We start from the raw sequence: 23,316 nt of genomic DNA, 5'->3' as shown, positions 1-23,316 counted from the left end.
AATACCAGGTTATTCATTAACATAGTCTGGGGATATTTAATTCATCCTGTTTTTATTTGCAAGTATGAAGCCATAACATATCTTGACATCTTTTAAAACACTGCCTCTTTACATTCCTGGCGCCTCATTACAAAGCAAGGACTCATGTGAGCAGGGCGGGATGCCATTTCAAAATACTTTGTTCAGTGCTATCTGTGACTCTAAGATGAGCCTGTCAGGTCATTCTCTGCTTTCATTTGCAACATATCCTAGAGGCTGAAGTATAAGGAAAGATATGAAATAACTGTGAGTTAAATGAATATAATCTGCCTACGAAAGTACACCGTAGCCAACAATAAAATGCCTAGGCAGCTTACATGTAGCTAAGGATCTTCAAAGTCATGGTTGGGACACTGGGTGTATTATGTCACTCTAATATATGACAGAATTAAGATTATTTTTTTAACTTTTAAAAGCTTTCATAATGGTCAAATCCTTGACTTTGACAGCCCACGAATAAGGCAGCTCACGAATTATAGCTCTTAATACTCAGCCTTGATGTTCTTTAACCCACATAGTTCAGGCTTAACCATGACAGCGCTCTAAGTTCAGAGTATTCTCCCATAGCAGAATGGCACCTGTGATCATGCAATCAAGAGGAGCCAATAAAACAAATATTTACCATATGAACATGTGTATTTACCTGCTTATCTAATAAGTTTATCACTTTCCTTAATGAATATGTAAAATGCCTGTGGAAAACAATTCCTGTGCTTTTTGATTTGTTCTCAGGTGTCTCCTGGCAGCACCTCCTTCCTGCTTTACTCCTTCCAAAGCATTTGCTGTGTCTTATTACTTCCATCCAGTTGGAAGACCTTGCACATCCGATACAGGATCAGGCCACTCCAACATCTGCTCTTCATCTGCTGTGGCCACTCCCACTCTAGGAAGACTGCATATCAGGGGTCTGCTGAATGTCCCTCACAGATCTTGACAAGTGATATAGAAATGAAGAAGGACTTTGACCACTCACTCAGCCTTTTGAGAGAAGCTACTATTGAAAAATGTCCCCTGAAAAGGTGATTGCCTTTACTATTTCAAAATTCAGGTTGAAACTTAATCCCTAAAGCAACAGGATTAAGAGGTGGGTCCTTTGGGAGGTGATCAGTACCTTAAAAAAGGGAACTGGAGGAACTATTTAAGCCCCTTTTACCCTTCTGCCTCTTTTAGTATCACACTGAAGGCACTAGTCTGGAAAGAGACCAAGCCCTCACCAGATACTGAACCAGCTGTCCTGATCTTGGACTTCCTAGCCTCCAGAACTGTGAGAAAATAAATCTCTGTTCTTTAAAAAATATCCAATCTTGGTTATTTTGTTATAGTGGCATAACAGACTAAGAAGGTCTTTGGTTGACACCCAAATATAAGAATTTATTTGAAGACCTGAGGGAGTCACAGAGGAGGTTGTTTTTAAAACCATTTGTGGAGGAGCTAGGGTTGTAGCTCAGTGGTAGAGTGCTTGCCTAGCATGTGAGGCACTGGGTTCGATCCTCAGCACCACATATAAATAAATAAAATAAAAAGGTATTGTGTCCATCTACAACTTAAAAAAAAAAGTTTGTGAAAGCTTAATTATTGCTAAGCCATTTGATCTGACCACTAGAGAAAAGTCTATGCATGTAGGAAAAAATTTGTTCCTTTATTTTTTTCTAAGCCCCCAAAAGAGGAATTAGAAGAGCGTGGGAAGAGACAGACTTTCAGGGAAGGGAGAGTCAGCCACAATTGTACAGGAAGGACATCTTTGAATTTAATGTGCATTTATGGAGTGAGGCTAGTCATACTGCTTGATAATGAGATAATAGGTAGGTCAGGAGCCCAACCTCAGAAGAGCTTGAGGAACTCTGCAGGGAATTTCTCAGCAAAGTTCCTACGGGACTAGAGAAAAGGGTTCCTCTCAATTAACCATGCCTGGGTCTCTGGAGGACGGTTTCCTGAAGGGCAGGGATGAAACAAGCAAAACTCAGGTCTCCACATTCCTGAATAGCAAGACAGCCACATGATAACCTGGGCTCCAGGAGAGGCCCCAGGGCTGAAAACACAAGATAGCTTCACTCTGACTCGACACTGCAGGCCCAGAGACCAGACAGATGGCTCCTCTCTCCTGATCTGTGGCCATCCAGTGACACCAGTACTTCTATTCATCCATAACTTCCCCCCAACACCTTTTCCATCCCTTAGTTGATCCTGAGTGGTGGCCTTCCTGGTCCTGTTTTCTCTGCAATTCTAACTTCCTCACAGCCCCAGTCTCCAAATCCAGGGAAGATACTCCAAATCCAGAAAAGTCACTGCTGAGGCTCTCTCCTTGGCCCTGGGTGAAGAGGGAGACAAGAATGGTTCCTAGCCCTGGCCTTGAGACCAGTTTGGGTTGCTATGGCCACTGAGCAGAACTTCCCTGTCTTAGGTTCTAGCTTCAAAACACAAAAATCTTTTCAAAAAGATCATGAAGTAAGGAGAGGGACTGCTGTCCCCCTAAAACCAGCGCAGCTGAGAACCTGAAAGGTTTAGTCATTTTCTCTGGATAGTGCATATAATTGATCCCTGCAAGAACCCAGCATTTCAAGTCACCTCAAAGGAACCTGGAGTGTGAGTTTCTTTGGCTTAGACACATTTCTGTTTTTGTGGGGAAGGACAGATTTGTCTGGGTTAGGAGGGCGTAAGATAAGGCAGGAGGATGTGATAGTTAATTTTATGTCAACTTGACAAGGCTACAGAATACCCAGATTAAACATCATCTTGGGTGTGCCTGTGAGAATGTCTCTGATGACATTTGTGTTTGAATGGTGGATTCAATAAGGTAGATTGTCCTCCCCAATGTGGGTGGGCATTATCCAATCCACTGGGGCCTGGAAAAAAAAAGGTAGAGAAAGGAGGAATTCACCCCCTCTTTTTCCTGCCTCACTCTTCAGCTTGAATGGCTCATCTCATTTTCTCTGACCCTTCACCAGTGACTCCTGATTCTCAGGCTTTTGGACTCAATTATAATTGTCACCCATTTTCCTGGGTCTCTAGCATGCAGATGGCAACAATGGGACTTCTTGGCTTCTATAACTGCATAAGTAAATTCCATGTAACATACACACCTCCACCCTCCCCCATGTAGCCTACTGGTTCTGTTTCTCTGGAGAACTCTTGATTAATACAGGGTGTCTCACTGAAATGTCAGTGACTCCAAGGATCTCAGCACCACATAAAAATAAAGGCACTGTGTTGTGTCCATCTACACCTAAAAAATAAATATCTAAAAAATAATACAGAGTGTCTCACTGAAATGTCATAGACTCCAAGGATCTCTGATGATTCCATGCTGAGTCCAGAGTAAAAGCCATAAAATTTGTTCTTTACCAGTCCCCAACCTGGGACTGATTTTTCACATTATATTTAATGTATATCAGAAAATTTCTGTTGAAATAAGACCTGGACTATGAGAAGAATATGTAAAATGAGTTTTGTGCTTTAGATGAGGGATGGTTTTTAAATACTGTTTGATAAAGGAGACTGTATCCTTTTTACCCAATTTAGATTTCCTTAAAATCCATAAAGGTCTTGCCACCAGTTTGGGGATGGCTGAAGGAGCCCCAGGATGAACAGGTTAATGTTTTCATGCTATCTAGGAGGAGACCTGAGTCAGCTTTTGGAAGTCATCTTGGAACAGACACACAAGAAGATAGACAATAAAACGCCCAGTAGAGCAATAAAGTTAGAGCCAGTCACACTTTAAGGAGTTAGTGGAGGGACAAAAAGTCAGCAACCGCAGGGTCCATGTCTGTCATAGGTCCACATCACACCTGCACACATTCTGGCTCCCAGCTTTAAGAGTCACCTTGGAGGGTTCCTCCCTGTTGGTTAAGTCTACTGCTAGATGGAGCAGGAAACCAGACTGTTTCCTTCTGGGACAATTGCAGGTTGCCCCCTCCAACCTAGTTTCTCCAGAATCATACAGGGAACAGGGAGTGGTCTCAGGCTGTGTTTCTGTCCTACCTGTGGATTCTAACTAGTTATCTTGCTTCCCAGAAGTCTCTTGAACTTTCCTGTTGCCTACAGATGAGGCTGGGAAGAGGAGTGCAGTGGGACCACCTGCTAGCCTGAGCCAGGCTGGAAATCTTTTTGGATGAGTTGGGCTCACAAAGGCACCTGTTAGTGAGGGGCTGGGCCACCTGCCTTACTCCTAGGAAAGTGGTGGCAGCAGCCCATCTGGCCAGGCTGACCTGAGGCTGGCTTGCTGCTCCTCTATGCAGTGCTCCCACTGTCTCTCTGGGTCCAGGGAGCCATGCTAAAGTGGAAGTGGTAGGAATATGCCTGAAGTAGGGGGTCTCCCCCTTTCCTATTGATACCGCTGTTGACCGGTGACAAGTCCTTGCTTCCCCAATGTTGAAGAATAACATCAAAGAAGCACGCCGAGGCAAGGTCAGAGTAGAAAGTAGAAGTTTATTAAAGGACAGCAGAAAAGACTTCTCCCAGAGGAAGAAGGGGACCCAAAAGGTGGAATCCGTGGAAGTGCGGTTGTCTCCCCTTCTTATAGTTTTGGTGATGGAATGTAGGTGGGAGGGGTTGGGACACCGGTGGGCCAGGCAGGAAGGACTTCTTTATCACTTCTTTGGGATGGGGTATCTTTAAGTTTGCTGGGGGCTGTTTATTAACACTTCTTTGTGAAGGGCTATCTTCAAATCTGTTGGGGGCTGTTTCCTGGGCTCCATTAACATTCCATTGTCCTGTGTTTTTCCTGAGTCATTCCCAGCATGGCCTCCATTTTAGATTTCACTCGGTATTAGACCCGATTTACGTAACTACACTGACTACCTAACTTTAAATCTGGCTTCATTCCCCCCTCTAATTTGGGAACTCCTTACTGCTGTAAGGAAGGGGGACGAAGAGAATCTTTCTGGCTTCTTCAGGCTGAAAAGGGACGACGTGGGGCAAGCAGTTTGGAGTCCCCCTTAAAAATATCGGGTCTATCGAGTGGTCCATGCTAAAAGTCCAATTGAGAAGTAATAGGCCATTCGAGTGATAGGTGGTCTATAAGAGAAATAAGAGTTCATTAGTACTGGAACCAGATTGATACAGCAAGAAATGCCAAAGCACAGAAATATGCCAATGAGTATAATGGCCAAGACAAAGATCAACAATGTTTTCTATCAGGCAGTACCAGGAACTAAGAGTTAAGATACTGTTTCCACGACAATATTGCTGAGGACATGGCTTCTATCTGAGCATGTAAATCTTTAAGGATATTTGCCACATTGCCAGAAATGTCAGGGATGTCAACACAACATTTAGGGTTACAGATGTCTTTTCCTTTAAGATATAGTCTAATAATTTAATGCCATCTGATCCTGCAAAATCCTTTTACTAGTTTGACCTCTGTGTCTAATAGAAAAATCTTTAATTCTGCTACACAGGGCTGGATAACCATACTAGCAAACATCAAGCCTACCTGCGTTGGTTAGAAATATCTGTGGGCCTTAAACTAAAAACTACTCTGGCAGTTTCTTTTGATAGTTATCAGGCATTCCTGTCTGAGAATCTCTTTTGTAGCCTCTAGTTTACTTATTTATGGAAGTTACATTTAATTATTATTATTATTTAAGATGTCCAGGAACAACTGTGCTTTGGCTTTGATTGTCTTTGCTAAGTGTTTAAGATGAAGCAAGTCAAACTGACTTTTGTTTTCAATCTATTGTTAACAGTCAGCTGAGTTACTCTGGGAGTCCTCGGGAACTTCACAGCAGCTTCTCAGTTCTGCTAGTGCCATTTGCGCTAGGATGGGTCCAGGCCTTGCTTGACCACGTGGCTTCCCTCGGAAGCATCAGGGATGTCTCCCTTTTCTGATGACCCTCCTCTTCACAGCAAATGCACTGACTGGCTTCCTGTCCTCCACTGGTCTCATTAATCTCCCTGATCGGGAGGTTATATGGCCTAGAGTTGCAGAGCCCTTTGAAAAAGTTCCCTATCCCCTGATTCAGACTGACTCAGAGGGCAAGAGCCAAATTTTTAATTTTAAAATTTAATCTTAAACATCTAGCAAATAAGTTAACAGCCTTATACTAAGAGTACTGGACTTTAATGTCTATCTCTCTATCCTGTAGGTGATAACTTCTTGTCTTAAATTAACCCAGGTTGTGAGTACCTCTGCAAAACATTAACAGGCAATCTTAAATCATTTATAAGAAAACTACAAGATAAAATTATCAAGAGTAAAAACATTTAGTTCATATAATAGCTACCTTGAATTTTGGTGGAGTATATCCCCTGTTTGAGATCCTGGCAATCCTGACAAAAACCAACTTTTGGACACAACTTTAAGTGTACTGAAATTTAGCCTACTTCTTTCATAGTCATTTTCACATGATATGGGACATAGAGCCTTATCTCAAGTAAGGTGGGGCTCTTCATAAATCTTAAATACTATAGTTTTGAAGCTGATCTTTGTTTTTTTAAACATCATTTTATAAAGCCTACATAAATTGTTGCTTAAGTTCACATGAATATTAGCTAACACAACATAATATCACATCTAAAACATGAATTAAAGGAAGGCTGGAAGCTTCTAACCTCTTGTTGGAAATTAGCAAAGTATTTCTGTGTCTCACAATAAAACCTTCACCCAGATTAGGCTCTCATTGACTTAAAAATACATTTAAATTGTATCTCAGTGTAAAAAGTAACATGGAACTTTACATAACTTATTGATAATAAGTACAGTTATAGAACACAAGTGATATAAATAAATTTCCAACATGTTTTTCTTTTAAGCCTAAAATTACCATACACTTTTAGAATACCAGCTTGATATAATGCTCTTTCTAAAGCTTCTACCTTACAGACTTGTATACCTGGAAGATATGAACACATTAATGGCACCAATTACATTGATGTTTTTATATTAACCAAGTTTAGCTTTTAAAGAAATAACAGCACAATTCTCTAAAACAACAGCACTTGTTTAACCAGCTGTTTAATGTCTTTAAGATTACTTGTTCAAAAACTTACACAGACCTTCTTTATATCATTTACTTAAACTCTCTTAATTACTTAATCATATAGACTCTTATCCAGAAATCTAGAACCTTTTAGTTTCTCTTTTTATCTGTTAACCTCTTTTTGTTCACATTTTGAAACAATACTTGTAAATTTTTGAATTTAAGTAGATTATTTCATAGACATCAACATTTTATTAGGGCCTTTTTGAACACCTAGAAAAACTTATAAGCTTAATTCAAGACCTCTTTACTTTTATCTGTTTACCCAATTTAAATTGAGCCATTTGAATCACGTGAATCAAAGATATTTGGATCCATTTTTAATTTTTCATGAGCGCTCCTCATCTGTCAATTGTCATATCACTGCATGATATATGGACATACACAGACATACCGACATGCAACACGTAACACAAGTGTAACACATAACACAAAAGACCTTGCACCTTTCTCAGGTGAAATCTCATTGCAATGTTTAAAAAACTCCAGTTGATCAAAAATAGAACTTATCAGAAAAACATTAGCTTGTCTGTAGAATAAAAATCATGAGCTCAAAAAAAAACATAGAATCTAAGAAAAGGCAAAAGTCCTAGAAAAAATTGACCGGCCAGTAATTAGTAAATGTCACACAATTTACTTTTTGGTTTAATCTAGTTTGAGTTTAGGTAAAAAGACACCTTTACCCCTTTTTTTTTCCTTGGGCCTTAGATCTGTCTCCTACTGAGCGCTCCAGGCTTCTTCTATTTGTATATCAATTTAAGTCCTGGCTGAGGTCTGGAAGGAACTGGGAAAACTGGAATTTTGAGCAGAAACTTCATGTCTAAGGCATTTTAACCATAAGTCACAATTTTCAGGTTTGGAAGTTGAAAATTCTGATACAAGTTTAATTCACAAAATTTCACATCTTTGTACCTTCCTACACTAGAAAAACTTGCTCACACAAAACTGAAAATAGGATCTTTCTTGATAATATAAAAGCCATCATCAGAAGTTCCTTCAGGATCATTAAGCTACTTTCTTTGTTCTGAAGTTCCTAAAGTAGTATTAAGTTACATTAAATCACCTGGAAAAAAATCCACACACTACCATGTATATCTAAAATTAAACTTTGAAAATTCCCAAGACTGTTGCTAATTAATGTCATTTCAATAAGCCAGACCAACGTTTTAATTCAACACTTTTTCCTAAATCTTACACACTGAGAGAAACAGATACCAAATCATAATTTACTATCCTTGTCCAAATCAATGTACTGTGTATACCTAGTGAAATCTCCTTAGGCTACCCAGTTCAAAAATTGATGGAAAAATAAAACTGAATGATTGGGAGTTACTTGCCAACTTGGAAGTATTTAATTTCTCCTGCATGAATTATCTGAAATCAAACTAATCAATTACCTAACCCTAACTTTTAACTGCAAGATTACGCAATGCTTCAAACTCATTTAGATACCAGATGTTACAATGAAACATCTTTTAGACACACATTTAGCCTAGATTATCCTCAAGAAACAATCTATAATAACCTTTAAAACAGACCAGATAAGAAAAAAATCTCTCCAGGTTTTGAACTTCCATTTAATTATGACTCTTAATCAGTGGCACCTTAGATTTCCCCATGAGTGGACCAGATGTTCTCACATAAGGGCAACTATAGGTGTAAAATCAAGGGTCTCAGTGTGACTGACTTTACTGCATTTAGGTGGAGCAATCCTTAAGTGCAGGGAAATTATGAGGAAATTTTCCCCAAAGCGAAAATGGCTCTGGCAGCTGCTGGGAATTCCTCAGTTTCCCTTTCACTTGCAAGATTAGCTCCTTTGGATAGATCCAATCCTAGGCAATCTGGCATATCTCCTAACTTTCCAGTAGAGTCAGTTTTTATCTGCCTTAGGTCTTGGAAGGGGGAAGGGGGTATGTACTTTGATCGGCCCAAATTTTTCTCTTGATTCTTTTTCCTCAGTGAGTCCAAGATTTTCTCTCTTCATGGCAGATATCATAGCTAAGTCTACTTTACACTGTTGGCATAATTTAGGATTTTCCCTTAGAGCAAAGAAAATCTGAACATACAGCACCTCACACCATTTCCTTTTTTGTAAATTTTATCAAACTGTAAAATTGTATCAAAATTGATATTTCCCTCTGGTGGCCAGGTTTCTCGTATTTGAGGCCAGGCCAAGAAAATGAGGCGCTTTTTCTTGAGCATCTGAGGTTCAAATTTATCCCAATTTTTCAATACGCAGGCTAGTGGTCCACCTGGCGTATTGGAGAGAGAGAGAAGCTCCGGTCTGAGTGAGAAGAAAACAGGATTCAGGCGCCCACGCTGCACCAGAGAAAACTGTTCTCATTAGGGACGTCTCCCTAAGTTTGAGCTTCCTAAACGGTCCAGAAAACCAGTCTCTCACCTTGCTTTGCCAAGGGGTTTCTGGTCCCCTTTAGCAAATTGCTAGGGTCTCAGTTTGCCCTGTGCCAGAGACCCTGGGAGGATTCAGACTTAAGGGCCTTACTGCTTTCCTCCCGACCACTAAAAACCCATTGCAAAAGAGAATCGTGTGCTCTTTTGTTGTTGTCTTTGCTCTGTAGACTAAAGGAGCCGCCTAAGTGTTAAGGGATATCTACTGGTTGTAAGGTAGCAGATTACCGGAGGAGTTGATTCTAAAAAATGCTTCTCTTAGCAGCTTAAGGAACACAGCACATTTTAAACATTGGACGGTAAAACAGACTAGTAAAAGTTACCTATGCATCTTAGGGAGCCTGGGCTGATTTTACTAATTATCTCATGCCTTTCTCAGTCTTGCAACCTGAATTGCTAACATTTCTGACCTGCGAAGGAAGGGAAGCATCCAGGAGGAATGGATGCGGGGTTGGGAGTGTTGCGCGTAGCCCATACGGAGGCAAATGTGATTGGGGCTTTCCCTCAGTGCCATTCATCTACCGATCACCCTAGATACCCTTGAGGGCTGTCGGAAGGGGGCTCAAGAGAAAGGAACCTTTGGAAACGTCTGAGAGTAGCCCAGACCGGAATTCCGCAGTTGTTCCAAACTCCTTCCTCCACCTCCACGCATCCGAGGCAGATCGGGATTAGGGACACTGTGTACTCACACCAATTGCTCTCCGGGCCCAGACAGAAAAGTTGGAATCGGCTTTGGCAGAACCCAACATGCCTGCTCTGTATTGAACAGGTGATTGAGAGCTGCTTAGGCCGGGAAACCTCTCACCCGAGTCTTGTAGAGTGGCGGCTGCACTAATTGCGTTTAAGTAGCCGTCGGGTGCCCACCTTATCCTCCAGAAAGAAAGAGAGAAAAAGATGCACCTCAAACAGACATGGGGTGCATGCACTTACCCCGGTGTAGATCTCGGTATGGGACCTCCAATATGATACCGCTGTTGACCGGTGACAAGTCCTTGCTTCCCCAATGTTGAAGAATAACATCAAAGAAGCACGCCGAGGCAAGGTCAGAGTAGAAAGTAGAAGTTTATTAAAGGACAGCAGAAAAGACTTCTCCCAGAGGAAGAAGGGGACCCAAAAGGTGGAATCCGTGGAAGTGCGGTTGTCTCCCCTTCTTATAGTTTTGGTGATGGAATGTAGGTGGGAGGGGTTGGGACACCGGTGGGCCAGGCAGGAAGGACTTCTTTATCACTTCTTTGGGATGGGGTATCTTTAAGTTTGCTGGGGGCTGTTTATTAACACTTCTTTGTGAAGGGCTATCTTCAAATCTGTTGGGGGCTGTTTCCTGGGCTCCATTAACATTCCATTGTCCTGTGTTTTTCCTGAGTCATTCCCAGCATGGCCTCCATTTTAGATTTCACTCGGTATTAGACCCGATTTACGTAACTACACTGACTACCTAACTTTAAATCTGGCTTCACTATGAGCTCAATTTCCCTTTAAAATCCATAGGAATTTTAATCACCATCAATTTCAGTCATCCTAATATCAGGAGGTGACAATCCCTGGTTTCTGGGATGAAATTAGTCCTTTACCAAATAATCAGGCAGGTCCTGTCAGTCAGGCAAGGCTGCAGTAATCTAGAAGGGTCCAGATGGCAGCAGGCAGGACCTGAGGCACCACTGTTTTGCCTACCTTCTTCTACTTCTCTCTGGCTTTGCAGGGACAAACCTGCCTTGGGAAACAGAATGGCCCACTTTGGTTATTCTGGAGCTTGGAACCAAGGTTTTTTGAGAGGAAAGGCCACAAAAGAACTCAGGATGAGAAAGGAGAACTAGGTGTCCTAGGATTGGGCTGCAGAAAAGGGACACATGGTTGAGAAAGGTGGCTTCCATTTGAAACAGTCATGTAGACCTTAGTTCCCCGTTCAAACTCAGCCATGCAGGAGAAATGGAATCTCAGGTGTGGGTCATTAAAGGTCATCTTGTTTTGCCTCCAGTCGTTAATCTTCCTACAATGTCTCTGCCAAGAATTGCTCCTGGTTCTTTGTGAGCACTGCCAAGGATGGGGACATGCTCTCTCTAGCACAGCCTATCATGAATTGTCACCTTGTCACATTCCTCACGACAAAAAACACTCAGGGTCACTCCAGGGAAACTGGGCTGCACGAAATAACCACACAAGAGACAGACATACCTTTTTCTTTGGGGTCCTGTGTCAGCTCCTCAGTCTATAGAAAGAGAGCGAGCGCCAGCACGTGCTGAACCCTTTTTATTGAGGAGAAACCATTCAAATGAGGCAGGGGTTAGGTTTCAGGGGGTTGAGTCTAGCTTTGTGATGTCTGCTGTCAGCAGGTTGAGTGACATCTAGGAAGGCCACACCCAAAGGCAGGGAAAGAGAATGGGACACACAAAGGATGTTTCCATGGAACATTCTATCCCAAACAGGGCAAAGGAGTAATATCACAAAGGAACAGGTGAGCACAGCTCAATCCATGGGGCTACACGCCTGTCTGAAGACACATTCTGCTACTTTGAGGATAGGGGCAATATCTAGGTCACTACGAAAGTGACCGGCAGAGCCTCTCCGATCACAGGAAGGAGTATGTGAATTCACTCTGACTGGCTGCCCATATCACGTAGCTGGTTTCCTAATCTCAAGTTGACCATAGTGACAGTTCATACTGCCCGTGTAGCCTATCTCCTGTTTGTAAGACCACTCATGGCTGGATTTACCCAAATTCCTAACCCTGGAACTGGGTCCAGAGAATTCTGCCCCTGAAGGTGGGCCTGGGTTGAGAGCACCAGCTGGCTTCTGGGTAGGGAAGCAGAACATTCAGTGATGGTACCGCTCCTACTCCTGTTGGTAGCTAGGTGCCTTCCTTCCTGCTCAGTTCTCTCCCTGGATCCTGATTCTCTCCGGCAGCGGTTTGGGCTTATTTCTCTTCCTTGCCTTTGGGTTTTAGGGTCAGGCCTGCCACAGGGTAGGCAAGTGGCTGACTAACTTCCTCTCTTGAGCCCATGGGTGTTCCAGCTGGGGGAATGTTCAAATCCTAGAATCCAGCTCAGTCTTTTTTTTTTTTAATATTTATTTTTTAGTTGTAGGTGGACACATATCTTTATTTCATTTTTTATGTGGTGCTGAGGATCGAACCCAGTGCCTCATGTGTGCTAGCAAGCACTCTGCCATTAACCAACCCCCCGCCCCGCCCCGCTCAGTCTTAATAAACTGGAGGCCTGGGCTGCAGTTAATGACCAAATTCCAGTTGGGGCACTCTCTAAGTCAGTTCAGTAAGGCTGTCTGAGGGTACTTTGGTAACTTGTGGCATTTTCTTATTTTGGCTTTGTGACTGCCCTGTGACATAAACAGCAGATAACATTTCTGCCCACCCACCTCCTGACACTTGACAGATGAGAAGACTAAAGTACAACAAGGTTTGTGGGGGAGGCAGCACCAGGTCTAGCGTTGAAGTTCAAGGGCTAAAGGCTCTTGTCTGCCCAGTTAAGACTTATTTCTAGGCCTGTTAAGCCCACCCAGTGTCCACTCCTGTGTGCCCTCCCTGTCTGTGTGCCAATGTGGCAAGGTCTGGGAGCTAGGCCCTCAGCTCAGCAGGTGTATCTGGCTGCCGGCAGGGGTGAGACACCCAGAAGGCCTCCAAGGCCAGCAGTGTCTTGTTGATGCGGCTGATGGTAGGATAAGGGGTGAGATCCACCTTGAACCTGTGGCAGAGAAACACCTTGTAAGGCAGGGTTTCTAGGGACATGGGGAGACTGCCCTATGGGTAAGTGAGGGAAGCAGAGAGGTAGGGCTGGATGGAGTCCATGGGGCTGGCCAGGGAAGGACAAAGAGGCAGCCCATCATGGGTAGCTCTCTGGGTATGGGTAGGTCTGGTGTAGTATCATTTGGCATCTCTGTTACCTAGTATTCCTATCTAAGAAATCATTGAGAACCTATTATGTATAAAGTCCAGTGCTAGGCATTTATATATCACAAACAGGGAATGAGTCACATATTTCATGTCCTTAGTGCCTAGCATGATGCCTTCCAGAGAGGTACCTACTCATGCTCTATGGAAGCGCCACTGAAGGAAAGCAGAGGTTGACCTTTTTTTGCTGGGTACTGACAACATGTCTAGAGACAACAGGGTGTCCGTAAGGTGAGCCACCTCCTTCTAAAAGGATGAGCTGTCAATACAGTGCAGTGGGCATGGTAAGGGCATTTTATTGATTTCTTCCACCCTGTCTCTCCAAGGCTGAGGGGACTGGTGCGGTGTGGCAGTGGGTGCCTGGTCAGTTGGAGAGGGGTTTGCATTAGATGCTACTTCAGTAGCTAAAGTAGAAGGCCCGACTGGGCAGAACCAGGAGAAGGAAGAGTGGGGGAGCTCTCTTACCTTTCAGCATTTGCCACCTGAGGCGCTAAGCACAGATCAGCCATAGACACCTGAAAGAAGGTCAAGCGGGTTCACATCAGGATGAAAACCTCAGACGTGCTGGGTGTGTTCTATTACTGCACTAGAGGGGTCAGCCCTTGATGTTCCCATCTGCTTCAGTTTTCCCAGCCATCCCTACCACCCCACTCACCCTATCTCCCCTGGATCTGCCTGGCTCTGTCCCCCAGAATGGCAGCACTTATTCTAGGCTATACTGCAGTGACTCTGTGGGTAGCCAAAGAAAGCTTGAGGGTTTGATGGCTGTTACTGTGCTTGTTAAACCACCCCCACCAGGTGCTTAGTGAGGGGACTCTTAGGAACCAGAACTAGCACAGGTCCAGGGCCTAAGCCTGTGGGAGTCAGGTACCTGAATCCTAGAATCTCAGAATTAGGAGAGAAGGAATCCATCAAATAGCCTAGTCCCTCATCTGTTGCCTGGCCCTTCTCTCCTCTCTGAGGTGTGGTCCTCTGGCTTGGACCCCTCAGTCCTCTTAGCGGGTGGGTAGAGCTCCCCGCAGGAAGCTCCCTGCCCAGAGCAGGAGGAGATGGATGAGTCCACATGGGAGAGTGAAAACCTGGGGTCAGCATGAGGGGGAGGCTGCTGAGGGCAGGTCTGAGGACACTCACCTGGTCTCCCACACAGTACTTCCCTGCTGTGCTCTGCAGGATCCGCTCCAGAGCTGTGAGGAGGCCACAAGAGCAATTTTACTCTGGGCACAGAGATGGGACATCAGCCTTTTGGGCCTTATCTCCAAAGTTATAAAAATGGGTGGCTGTCTGAGTAACAGGTTGTGGCATGGGTGTTGGAGGGAATGAGGCAGTCAGGACTGGAAAGTTTCTAGGGACAGGCTGATATTTCCCTGGGCCCCTCAAGTCCAGCTGCCATCTCACTGACCAGATGGGCAAGACTTGCAGCTGGCCAAGGCAGCTGCTCCCATATTAACTGGCTGGCGCTCTGTGGTCTTGGTTTCTTGAATGGGGAAGGAAAAGCAGTAAAACAGAAGTTGGGCCTGCCTCCCTGGGCTTGCCTCCTCCCACACCACTGTTGAGACAGAAGCAGCCTGGCAGCCTGGTTCAGGTGCCCAGGGCCCTGTGCTCCAGGGTTACTTCTCTAAGTGGTCACTTTGGGGCAGCTCACAGGAGTGAGAACTCACCATCAAAGCCAGAAATGATGGCCTTCTGGGCCCAGGGCAGCCGGTTCTCCTGTCCCACTTCCTTCAGGACAGACAGGTTCTGTGTAGCCCAAGAAAAATCTGTGTCTGCTTTGGGAGCTGGCTTGGGTCTTCCCCTCAGCCACACCCTGCTCAGAGAAGCTCAGTTCCTATTTGCTCCTGGAGGCAGCCATCCCAGCACACCTTCTCAGGCTGCTCATAGTCTGGAAGCCATGTGATTCTGGCAGAGATGAGCAAGAGTAGGGACAAAGGACACTGCCTTGGTAGTGGCAGGTGTAGCCATAACCTGAGGCCTATTTGTCTTACACCCAGTGCTTCTCTCTCACATGGGCCATGTAAGGAGGGAGAGGGGCTGGGTGGGGGAGGGGCACAGAACTGGCTTCCAGAGATTTTTAACTCTGTACCCCTGGAGCCACTTTACTTCTAGACTTCAGTATCCTCATCTGTAGAACAGAATTCTGTCTGCTGTGATCCCCTTCATTAAAACAGCAAGATGACATGGGAGTGGGGCACAGGTGCACTGAGGTCCTGGCCTTGGTCCCTGTTCTGCTATTATTCGCTGTGTCACTTGGCTGTCACCCCAACTTTCTGGGGCTATTTCCTCACAAAGTCAGGAGTTAGCACAGATGAACAGTTTTATTTACTTATTTATTTTGTGGTAATAGGGATGGAACTGCAATAAAGTAAATGTGGCAATAAAGCAAGTCACATTGATTTTTTGGTTTCCCAGTGCTTATAAAAGTTTTGTTTACATGATACTGTAGTCTATTAAGTATGCAGCAGCAGTATGTCTAAAGAATGTACACATCTTAAATTGAAAAATACTTTATTGCTACAAATGCTAACATTGAATGAGCTGTTAGAAAAATGGCATTGACAGACTTGATCAAAGAATGTTGCCTCAAACCTTCAACTTGTAGAAAAAAAAAAACGAATCTGCAGAACTCAAGGAAACCAAGAGCAGTAAAATGAGGTGTGTCTGTATATGACATAGCACAGCTGAGAGGAGGCTGCTCAGGTTAAAGCCAGAGGCCTGGACCTGAGCCCACCACCCAGCCCCTTCCCCACGTTGAGCCCCTCTAGATGAATCCTTGGAAACCGAGGGCTTCTTGGAACACAGTTCGGTGGAGGATTTCTGGGATTCCTGCCCGCTTCAGCCTTGTGATCGAGGTCAAAGTCCCTGAGAGTCCTTCTCTGTTTTCCTGCTACCCACTTCCAAGCTAGACACCCCACCGAGGGCTCACCAGTCAGTGTGTGAGAGGACGAGCATGAGAGGTGTGCAAGGGCCTCACCTGCAGGGGCTGGATGCCCGCAGCGATGAGGTCAGAAATCATGCGCACGCTGGCCCTCTTCTTTGGGTCCTGAGGCAGGAGTGGTGGAGTGGGCCGAGTTTCCTCCAGGTACTCAATGATGGCCAGCTGTCCAGAGAGGACAAGAGTCAGGGAGAGAGCCTGGGACGTCTGGACCAGAGGGTAGAGGGCCCACAAACTCCTCCTCCTTCTCCAATGCCACCACCACTTCCTTTACCTCCTCAGCTAGAGCCCTGGAACGCTTTTTGGACCGACTTGGTTTCTCACATGCTCAGCTCTCTCCTCACCTCCCCAACCTCTCTCTCTCCCTTTGACAAACGTTTGTCAGGCTCCTATATGTGCTAAGCTCCTTGGACACACAGAAGTGAGAAAGAGACATCATGTCCTCTCATTCAGGATACTGCTCTTGTGATGCACCTCCCCCAAGCCCTGTACTCACTGACTGGCCAATGGTGACTCCATCAATCTTCAGGGCTGGCACCTGCTTCATGGGATTCAGTGCCTGGAATTCCTCAGAAAACTGTGGAAACAAGGACCCAGTTGGATAGCTGGCCTGACTTGAGTTGGCTAGAGCAGGACAAAGCAAGTGGGTAAACCCCAGGCCTGCCATCTGTCCATACCCCCACTTCTCTGGGGAGACCCTAGCTCCCAAGCCCAGGCTAAACCCTGAGGGATCTGTGCATTATCTGAAGCCCCAACAGCTCCTGAGCTTTAGGCTTTTCCCCAATGGCCTGACTATGTGACTTTCCCTGCATCTCACACTGTGACTTCCAAGGCAGCTCCTACCCTATCCATCCATCCAGGGGACCCAGTATGGGGCAAGGACCCACTTGCCCCCCACAGTCAGGCATTGGAGAATGAAGGTTGTAGTATTGAACCTGCAGCTTGGACCTGTCTTATGGGTCCCTTTTGCTGCACAGTTTGCCATCTTGCCCCATAAGGGACAGCCAACAACACCTTCCAGCCATAGGGACCATGTGACATAGGTGTACTTATTGGGGCAGACCCCCTATCTAGTCTCTTTACAGTTTAATTCCCACATTGTGGTCTGGGGGCAGCCTCCTTACCTGTTGCCCCCCATCCTTTGTGAGATGGATGGGCATTGTCTCATAGTCAATGCCTTTCAAAGCCAAAGCTAGGAGAGACCACAGATAGGAGAGTCAGGGGATAGTTTCTTGCTATATTATCAAAGAAAGAGCCCTCCAAGGGTAACATGAGGCTGCCAACAGGGAGGTTTCTCCACACTGCTGGATGGCAGAGACACAGCCTGGCACTATCCCCTTCTGTCCAGCTTTCCCTGTTACCACCACTACTCTTCCTGGGTGTGTGAGGCTCCACCTTTCTCACCCCTGAACTCTTAGAGCCCTCACCCTCTGGGCCTTGCAACAAGGCCTTCATGCCCCATGGATAGTGCTATGAAGGTGTGTGCCATGGCACCCTGTGGTTTCTGGGGACAGCAGGGATGTGACTTGTTTCTCTGTCCCCTTCTGAGGCTTTAAACAGTGGCAGTGGGGCAGATTTGTTGGAGACATGCAATTTTCCCTCAAGAGGGCATCTAGGGGCAAAGGAAAGTTGCTCAGAGGACCACACAGAGCACACACAGGCCACTGATGCTTGTTTTCTATTTAGAGAAGAATCTCTTTCTTTTTTTTTTTCTTTTTTCTTTTTTTTTTTTTTAAGAGAAGAATCTCTTTCCAATCCATTCTCTCTGTTCTCATTTACTATAGATTCCAGGATGGCACCAGGCTCTCTGGTGGTCTTGGAACATTTGCAGTGACTCCAGGGGCCAGGTTTCCTTCCATCTGGCAAGGTGGTGGTAAAAATACCAGGGCCAGCCCTAGTGGAGAAGAGTGCAGGTGTGTATGCGCATGTGTGCTTGGCTATTAAAATATGGTCATGGCTGGTCTCTGGCAAGTGCCAAGGAGCAAGGAGAGGAAGATGTGACGTGTGAGGACAGCTTGTGATAGGCCAGGTTCCTTTTTGGTGCCGGTCAGCTCCACTCTGGAGAGTGAAAGTGGCTGAGGTCAAGTGGAGAAGCCAAGCATAAAGGCCCTAAAGAGACAACACTCCTCCTGCTTGCTTCTGGCTTAGCTAGGCCACAGGCTTGAGGGCCCAGAGAAGGGGACATCTTCTTGCAGGAAAAGTTTCTCCTGGCCCCTGGTCCTCCTGCTTACTGACTCCACAGACACCCATCAAGCTGGAATGGGGGCAGAGGCTATGTCACACAGTGCTTTGTAGTTACGGCCAGGCTCTGGGGCCAGGCTGCTTGGGTTCAAATTTTATCACCTTCATTAGGTAGCCGTATGGCCCTGGGCAAGTAAATTTAATGGGCCACTCGTTGCTGTTTCCCCATCTGACAAGCAGCATACTGTAGTAGTTAAAAGCAGGGCTTTTGGCTGGGGTGTAGCTCACGGGCTTAGCATGCCCCATGCCCTGGGTGCATCCCCAGCATGAACACCACCAGATGGACTGTGGAGCCAGACTGTGTGGTTCAAATGCCAGCTTGGTTTCTTAGTTGCTGCATGATGCAAGTTATTTATCTTCCTGGGCCTCAGTTTCTTTATCTGTACAACAGGGACAATAAATTTCTCCCTCCTACGGGAAGGAAATTGTGCACACAAAAGCACTTAGTGCAGAGGCCTTCATGAATAGAGCTGCTATAAGAATGACTTTGGTCAGGGGCTGTGTTAAGCTGGAGGAGGGAGGGGCCAGTGCAGGACTAAGCCAGAGGGCCCTAGTTCTGCTCCCTCCAAGCCACTGATAGCTACATTTAATTTGCCATGTCAAATAAGAACCAGGGAGGCCAGCTGTTCCTCTGCTGGTTACCAGGGACCTCTGGATTTTATCAACCTGTTTTAAGCATGGTTGCTAAGGGGCTTTAGAGGACAGTGTGGGGTAAGCAGCGGTGCCAAGAAGAAAAACAACCCCCTTCCTCCCACCTACAGTGTGTTCTTGTTGGACTTCCTGGGTGGAGGTGTCATTCAGGGATAGGGCATCCAGGAGCCTAGGGATACTGGTTGCTAGGGGTGAAGTCCTGTCTGACAGAGTACCTCTTCTGTCCCAGGTCAGCTTCGTACCTGAGGCTTCTCCCCCACCTGACCCCCAACAAGGCACTCAGCTCTTACCAATTCGAACTCTCCATGAGCAGGAGCTTCGGAAATAGGAATAGAGGATGGGCTGAAGAGAGAGGACAAGGGTGTGTATTAACCCAGGTTCAACAGGTTTCCACCCCCAGGAGAGGGTCTCTTGAGCCACCACTGCTTCTTCCGGTACCACCAGGCCTCCTTCCTGAGGCCTGTGTTTGGGCAACCTAGGGCCGATTTAGAGCTCACTGGGTCAGAGGCCCTGGGAGTTGTATAAGGTCCCTTGGCTCCCAACTGTGTTGGCATGAGTCCCTGAGGTCTGAGTAGCCACCACGGGGATAGCAGACTTCAGGGGCCTGCCTTACCTTGCCAAACTCTGTCATGGTTCTGTGATGATCCTTGACTTTCCAAGGAATGTCCCCTCTCACAGAGCTGCAGGGCACGAGGAGTAACCCTGAAGGGGCTGGTCCCATGAGCCAATGGGGAAGCTGGGTTAAACAGGCTTCAGGGAACTTTGACTCTGGTCACAAAGGTCATCTCTTTCCAACTTGTGGGAAGTTTGTTTTGTTCCTCGTGGATCTAGGTTTGGTATTTTGTGCAGAAAATGTGGCCTGGCTTTGAGGCAGCAGTTTGTGTGGCACAGAGGGCAGGGAGCTGGCATATCTGGGGTCCAGACCCAGTGCAGGACCCAGCCCTGCATGACCTTGGACAAATCCCTTCCTTCTCTAGTCTTCAGTTCCTTTGCCTGTAAAACAAAGAGTCACCCTAAAAGATGGCAGAGATCCCTGCCGGCAGTGGCAAAAAGACCAGGAATTCTAATTTTTTGATGCTTTGGTTTCTATATCCTTTAATCCCCACCCTCCAGTCTTTGACTCCCAAATGGCCTTATAAAAATAGCTGGCAGATGTGCCCATTCACCCTAAAGGTGAGGTGGCAACTAACAGTCCCATCTGGCTCTCAGATTTTCTGTTGATCTACAGATAGTTCCTGACTTAACAGTGGTTCAACTTAATGATTTCTCAAATTTACAGTGGTGTAAAAGAGATATGTATTCGGTTTGGACACCATACTTCAAAATTTGGGTTTTGATCTTTTCCAGTCTAGAGATATGCAGTACAATACTTCCTCAAAATGTCAGGTACAGCAGTAAGCCACAGATCTGAGATCATAGACTGATCATGAAGGGGAACAACTGACAATTTACAGAGTATTGTGCTGCCAGCATTTTTTACATATTGTATTTTGACATCCTATCATGTCTTCAAAATGCCCATGTGTGGGGCTGGGGTCAGTGGTAGGTGCTTACCTAGCAGGTGCAAGGCCCTGGGTTCAATCCCCAGCCCCCTGGGGTGGGGGTGGATATCCATCTTTGTGTGTAAATGAAACTTTTAGCACTTTATAAATAAAATAAGTCTTTGTGTTAGATGATTTTGTATAACTGTGGGCTTGTGTTCTGCCATGGCTCATGCCTGGCCTATTTTTCTCATTTTTGCTAACTTCAGGCTCCTAAAGAAAACTAAAGCATGTGGCCTTTCTTCTGAGTTTTAAGAAACTCAAATTTAATTTCCCTGGTGCTGCTTGCATAACCAGCATTTTAAAGTGGGATCCAAGAAAGAGTAACCAGTGATTAATACTCATGAATCTTCCCATATACATATTCATATGGCTGAGAGAAAATGGTAAAGTTTTTCAGATCACCCGTCTACTACCTCTCAGATTACAGACATTTTACCAAAGTTTCCTCTCCCTTCTGCCACCCCAGTACCCCAAACTTCTATCTGAACCTGCTTTCCTCATCCCTACACTATCAATGCACTCTTCTAGGTGGACAAGGACACAAGTGGGTACCCAAGCTCTCCCAAAGTGGTTCCCAAGCCCAGGAGTACCAGCCTGTCTTCTAAGTACCTTTTGTGGGTATGGCAAAGATGGTCCTGGCATAGAGAGCAGGTGATAGGCAAAAAGTGTCTTTTGCAAAGAAGCCGGGCAGCCACAATTAGATTTTATTTGGAGATGCATTCCTTTCCTTATCTAGCTAGGCTGGAGGGGCCTCCAGGAACAACAAACAGGGACTGCTGTGAGGGGTTAACTACTAGAGAATCAGACTTGAGGTTAGAATCACTGAAGAAATGCCTCACCTAATGACTGAATGTTACACCTTTGACATGTATTAAGGATGACCAAAGTCACAGTAAATTCCACTGCCCTCCACTATGAGCCATAAGTAGGAAACTTCTGCACTTTCTCTTACTAGTGATAACTATATACAGTAGTACCCCCTTATTGTTTGAGGGATATGTTCCAAGACCTCTACTGTAGCTGAAAGCCACATGTGGTACCAAATCCTATATATACTATGTTTTTTTTTTCTTATACATAAATACATACCTAAGGGTCAGTTATAAATTAGGCACAGTAAGAGATTAACACTGATTATAATGAAATAGAATACTTATAATAGCATACTGTGATAAAATTCCAACATTGCTACTCTTCAGTTTGGGGGCCATTATTAAGTAAAATAAGCATTATTTGAACAAAGGTACGGCTGAACCTCTGAAGCCTACCTGGTAACCAAGACAGCTAGAAAGTGACCAACAACAGGTAGCCTACAAGGCCTGGATATGCAGAACAAAACAAGGACTCACTACACTACAGGCAGGATGGTGAGATCTCCACACAACATTCAGCAAGGACTGCTATTTAAACTTATGAATTGTTTATTTATGGAATTTTCCACTTTAATATTTTTGGACCACAGCTGACCAGATAACAAACCATGGGAAGAGAAAACAGATAAAGGGGTACTACTGTAAATTATTCCTTGTTCATTTTTGCACTTGTACAGCTAAATGTTAAGCTCAAGTAGAGTGTTCATTTCACCAGCACTCCTGGAAGAATTCAGGAATTCAAAGATGCCTTCCAATCACTCTGGCAAATTTTTATTTATGTTGCGGTACTGGAGATCCTACGCAAGGCCTCATACACGCTAGGTGAGTGCTGTTACACCCTCAGCTGTTTTAAAACCATCTCTTACACATGGTTTTTAAAGACTCCTAAAATTCCATTTGGGAGCGGGAGGGCTATACATTATCAAGGTGACGTAACGTCCCAGCTGATGGGCCACCTTCCCTAAGGAGCTGTAACAGCAGTTCTCAAACTTCAGAGCCCTCAAGACTCACGTGAGTCGCTTATAAAACATATTCTCAGCCCGTTTTATCAGAAGGTGATATGGGGGGTCTATGAAGGCTCGGGGGAAATGCAGGTTAAACCTGGGAAGCTCCCCAAACTATGAAGGCTTCAAGTGCCACCGCTCCCCTCTCCCTTGGCGCTCTTAAAATGCAAACTTTCCTTGAAGGCCATCAGTCAATTGTTAGGATGACCAGCCGAGAGAGGAACACGCAGAAAGCGTGGAAAGGGGAAACGAGGGTCGTCCTTTGGAAGCCCTAGAAGACGTCCGCGTAGTTAGGGACAAGGAGGACGAGAACAGAAAGCGGTGTGAGCGGACTCAGCCGCGCAGGGTCCTCCAGGAGCGCCTCCACCAGCCCTAACTTGTCTGGCCCAATGGCCTAGCGGGCAGCGCGCAGGCGCAGAGAGTGTCCGGCGCGACGAAAGGCTCGCCGGGAGTCGTTATGGGAGCCGTGGGCGGGGCAAAGAGGCGCACCCGTGGCCCCGCCCCCAGCTTTAATCCACGTTTACTAATTAGACGACCCGCTCCCCCAGAGCTTGGCACAGACCTTCCCAGCTTGCATCTCGCACTTCGGGAGACTCCCTCTTCCAGCTGAGAAAGTTCGCTCCCGGGACTGGCCAACGATTGAGGCCCTGTGAGACCCTTACGAGTTACACCTTGGCCCTCGTCTGGGTAAAGCGAGGTCGGGCTGGAATGGACTTCCCTGCCGTCTTTGGCTGGCTCCGCCCCGCCGT

General features: G+C 45.6%; 2 protein-coding genes across 7 annotated transcripts in view; one reads left to right on the top strand and one right to left on the bottom strand.

Annotated features, from left to right (window-relative positions):
* TMED8 (transmembrane p24 trafficking protein family member 8) overlaps positions 1-1,540 on the top strand; it is a 50,042-nt gene extending 48,502 nt beyond the window's left edge. The window contains exons 7-8 of one of the 4 annotated variants that reach the window (XR_014021552.1): positions 772-1,058; positions 1,210-1,533. Coding sequence is in view for 3 of the 4 variants with exons in the window: in XM_081290628.1 (XP_081146754.1) it covers positions 772-926 (155 nt within the window). In the remaining variant the exon portion in view is untranslated. Of the gene's footprint in view, positions 1-771 lie in introns of all 4 variants that reach the window. The other 3 variants (XM_081290628.1, XM_081290624.1, XM_081290625.1) reach the window with 3 other exon arrangements.
* GSTZ1 (glutathione S-transferase zeta 1) lies at positions 36-23,305 on the bottom strand. Of its 3 annotated transcripts, XM_081290629.1 has the most exons (10): positions 23,130-23,302; positions 19,438-19,489; positions 17,380-17,447; positions 16,752-16,832; positions 16,295-16,420; positions 14,985-15,063; positions 14,458-14,510; positions 13,792-13,841; positions 11,598-13,120; positions 36-255 (listed from the first exon to the last, which is right to left on the bottom strand). In XM_081290629.1, the coding sequence occupies exons 1-9, from the start codon at positions 23,142-23,144 to the stop codon at positions 12,994-12,996; spliced, it is 651 nt and encodes a 216-aa protein (XP_081146755.1). In that variant the 5' UTR covers positions 23,145-23,302; the 3' UTR covers positions 36-255; positions 11,598-12,993. The 3 variants fall into 3 exon arrangements, with proteins under 3 accessions (XP_081146755.1, XP_081146756.1, XP_081146757.1); XM_081290630.1 differs by lacking the exons at positions 36-255; positions 19,438-19,489 and having other exon boundaries at positions 12,470-13,120; positions 23,130-23,291; XM_081290631.1 differs by lacking the exons at positions 36-255; positions 17,380-17,447; positions 19,438-19,489 and having other exon boundaries at positions 12,470-13,120; positions 23,130-23,305.
* Positions 23,306-23,316: the final 11 nt, after the last annotated feature.

Source organism: Spermophilus citellus (assembly GCF_964194105.1).
Source record: "Spermophilus citellus genome assembly, chromosome: 4".
NCBI lineage: Eukaryota > Metazoa > Chordata > Mammalia > Rodentia > Sciuridae > Spermophilus > Spermophilus citellus.
The sequence above is the reverse complement of the archived record's forward strand: the minus strand, read 5'-3'. Positions and strand labels throughout refer to the sequence as shown.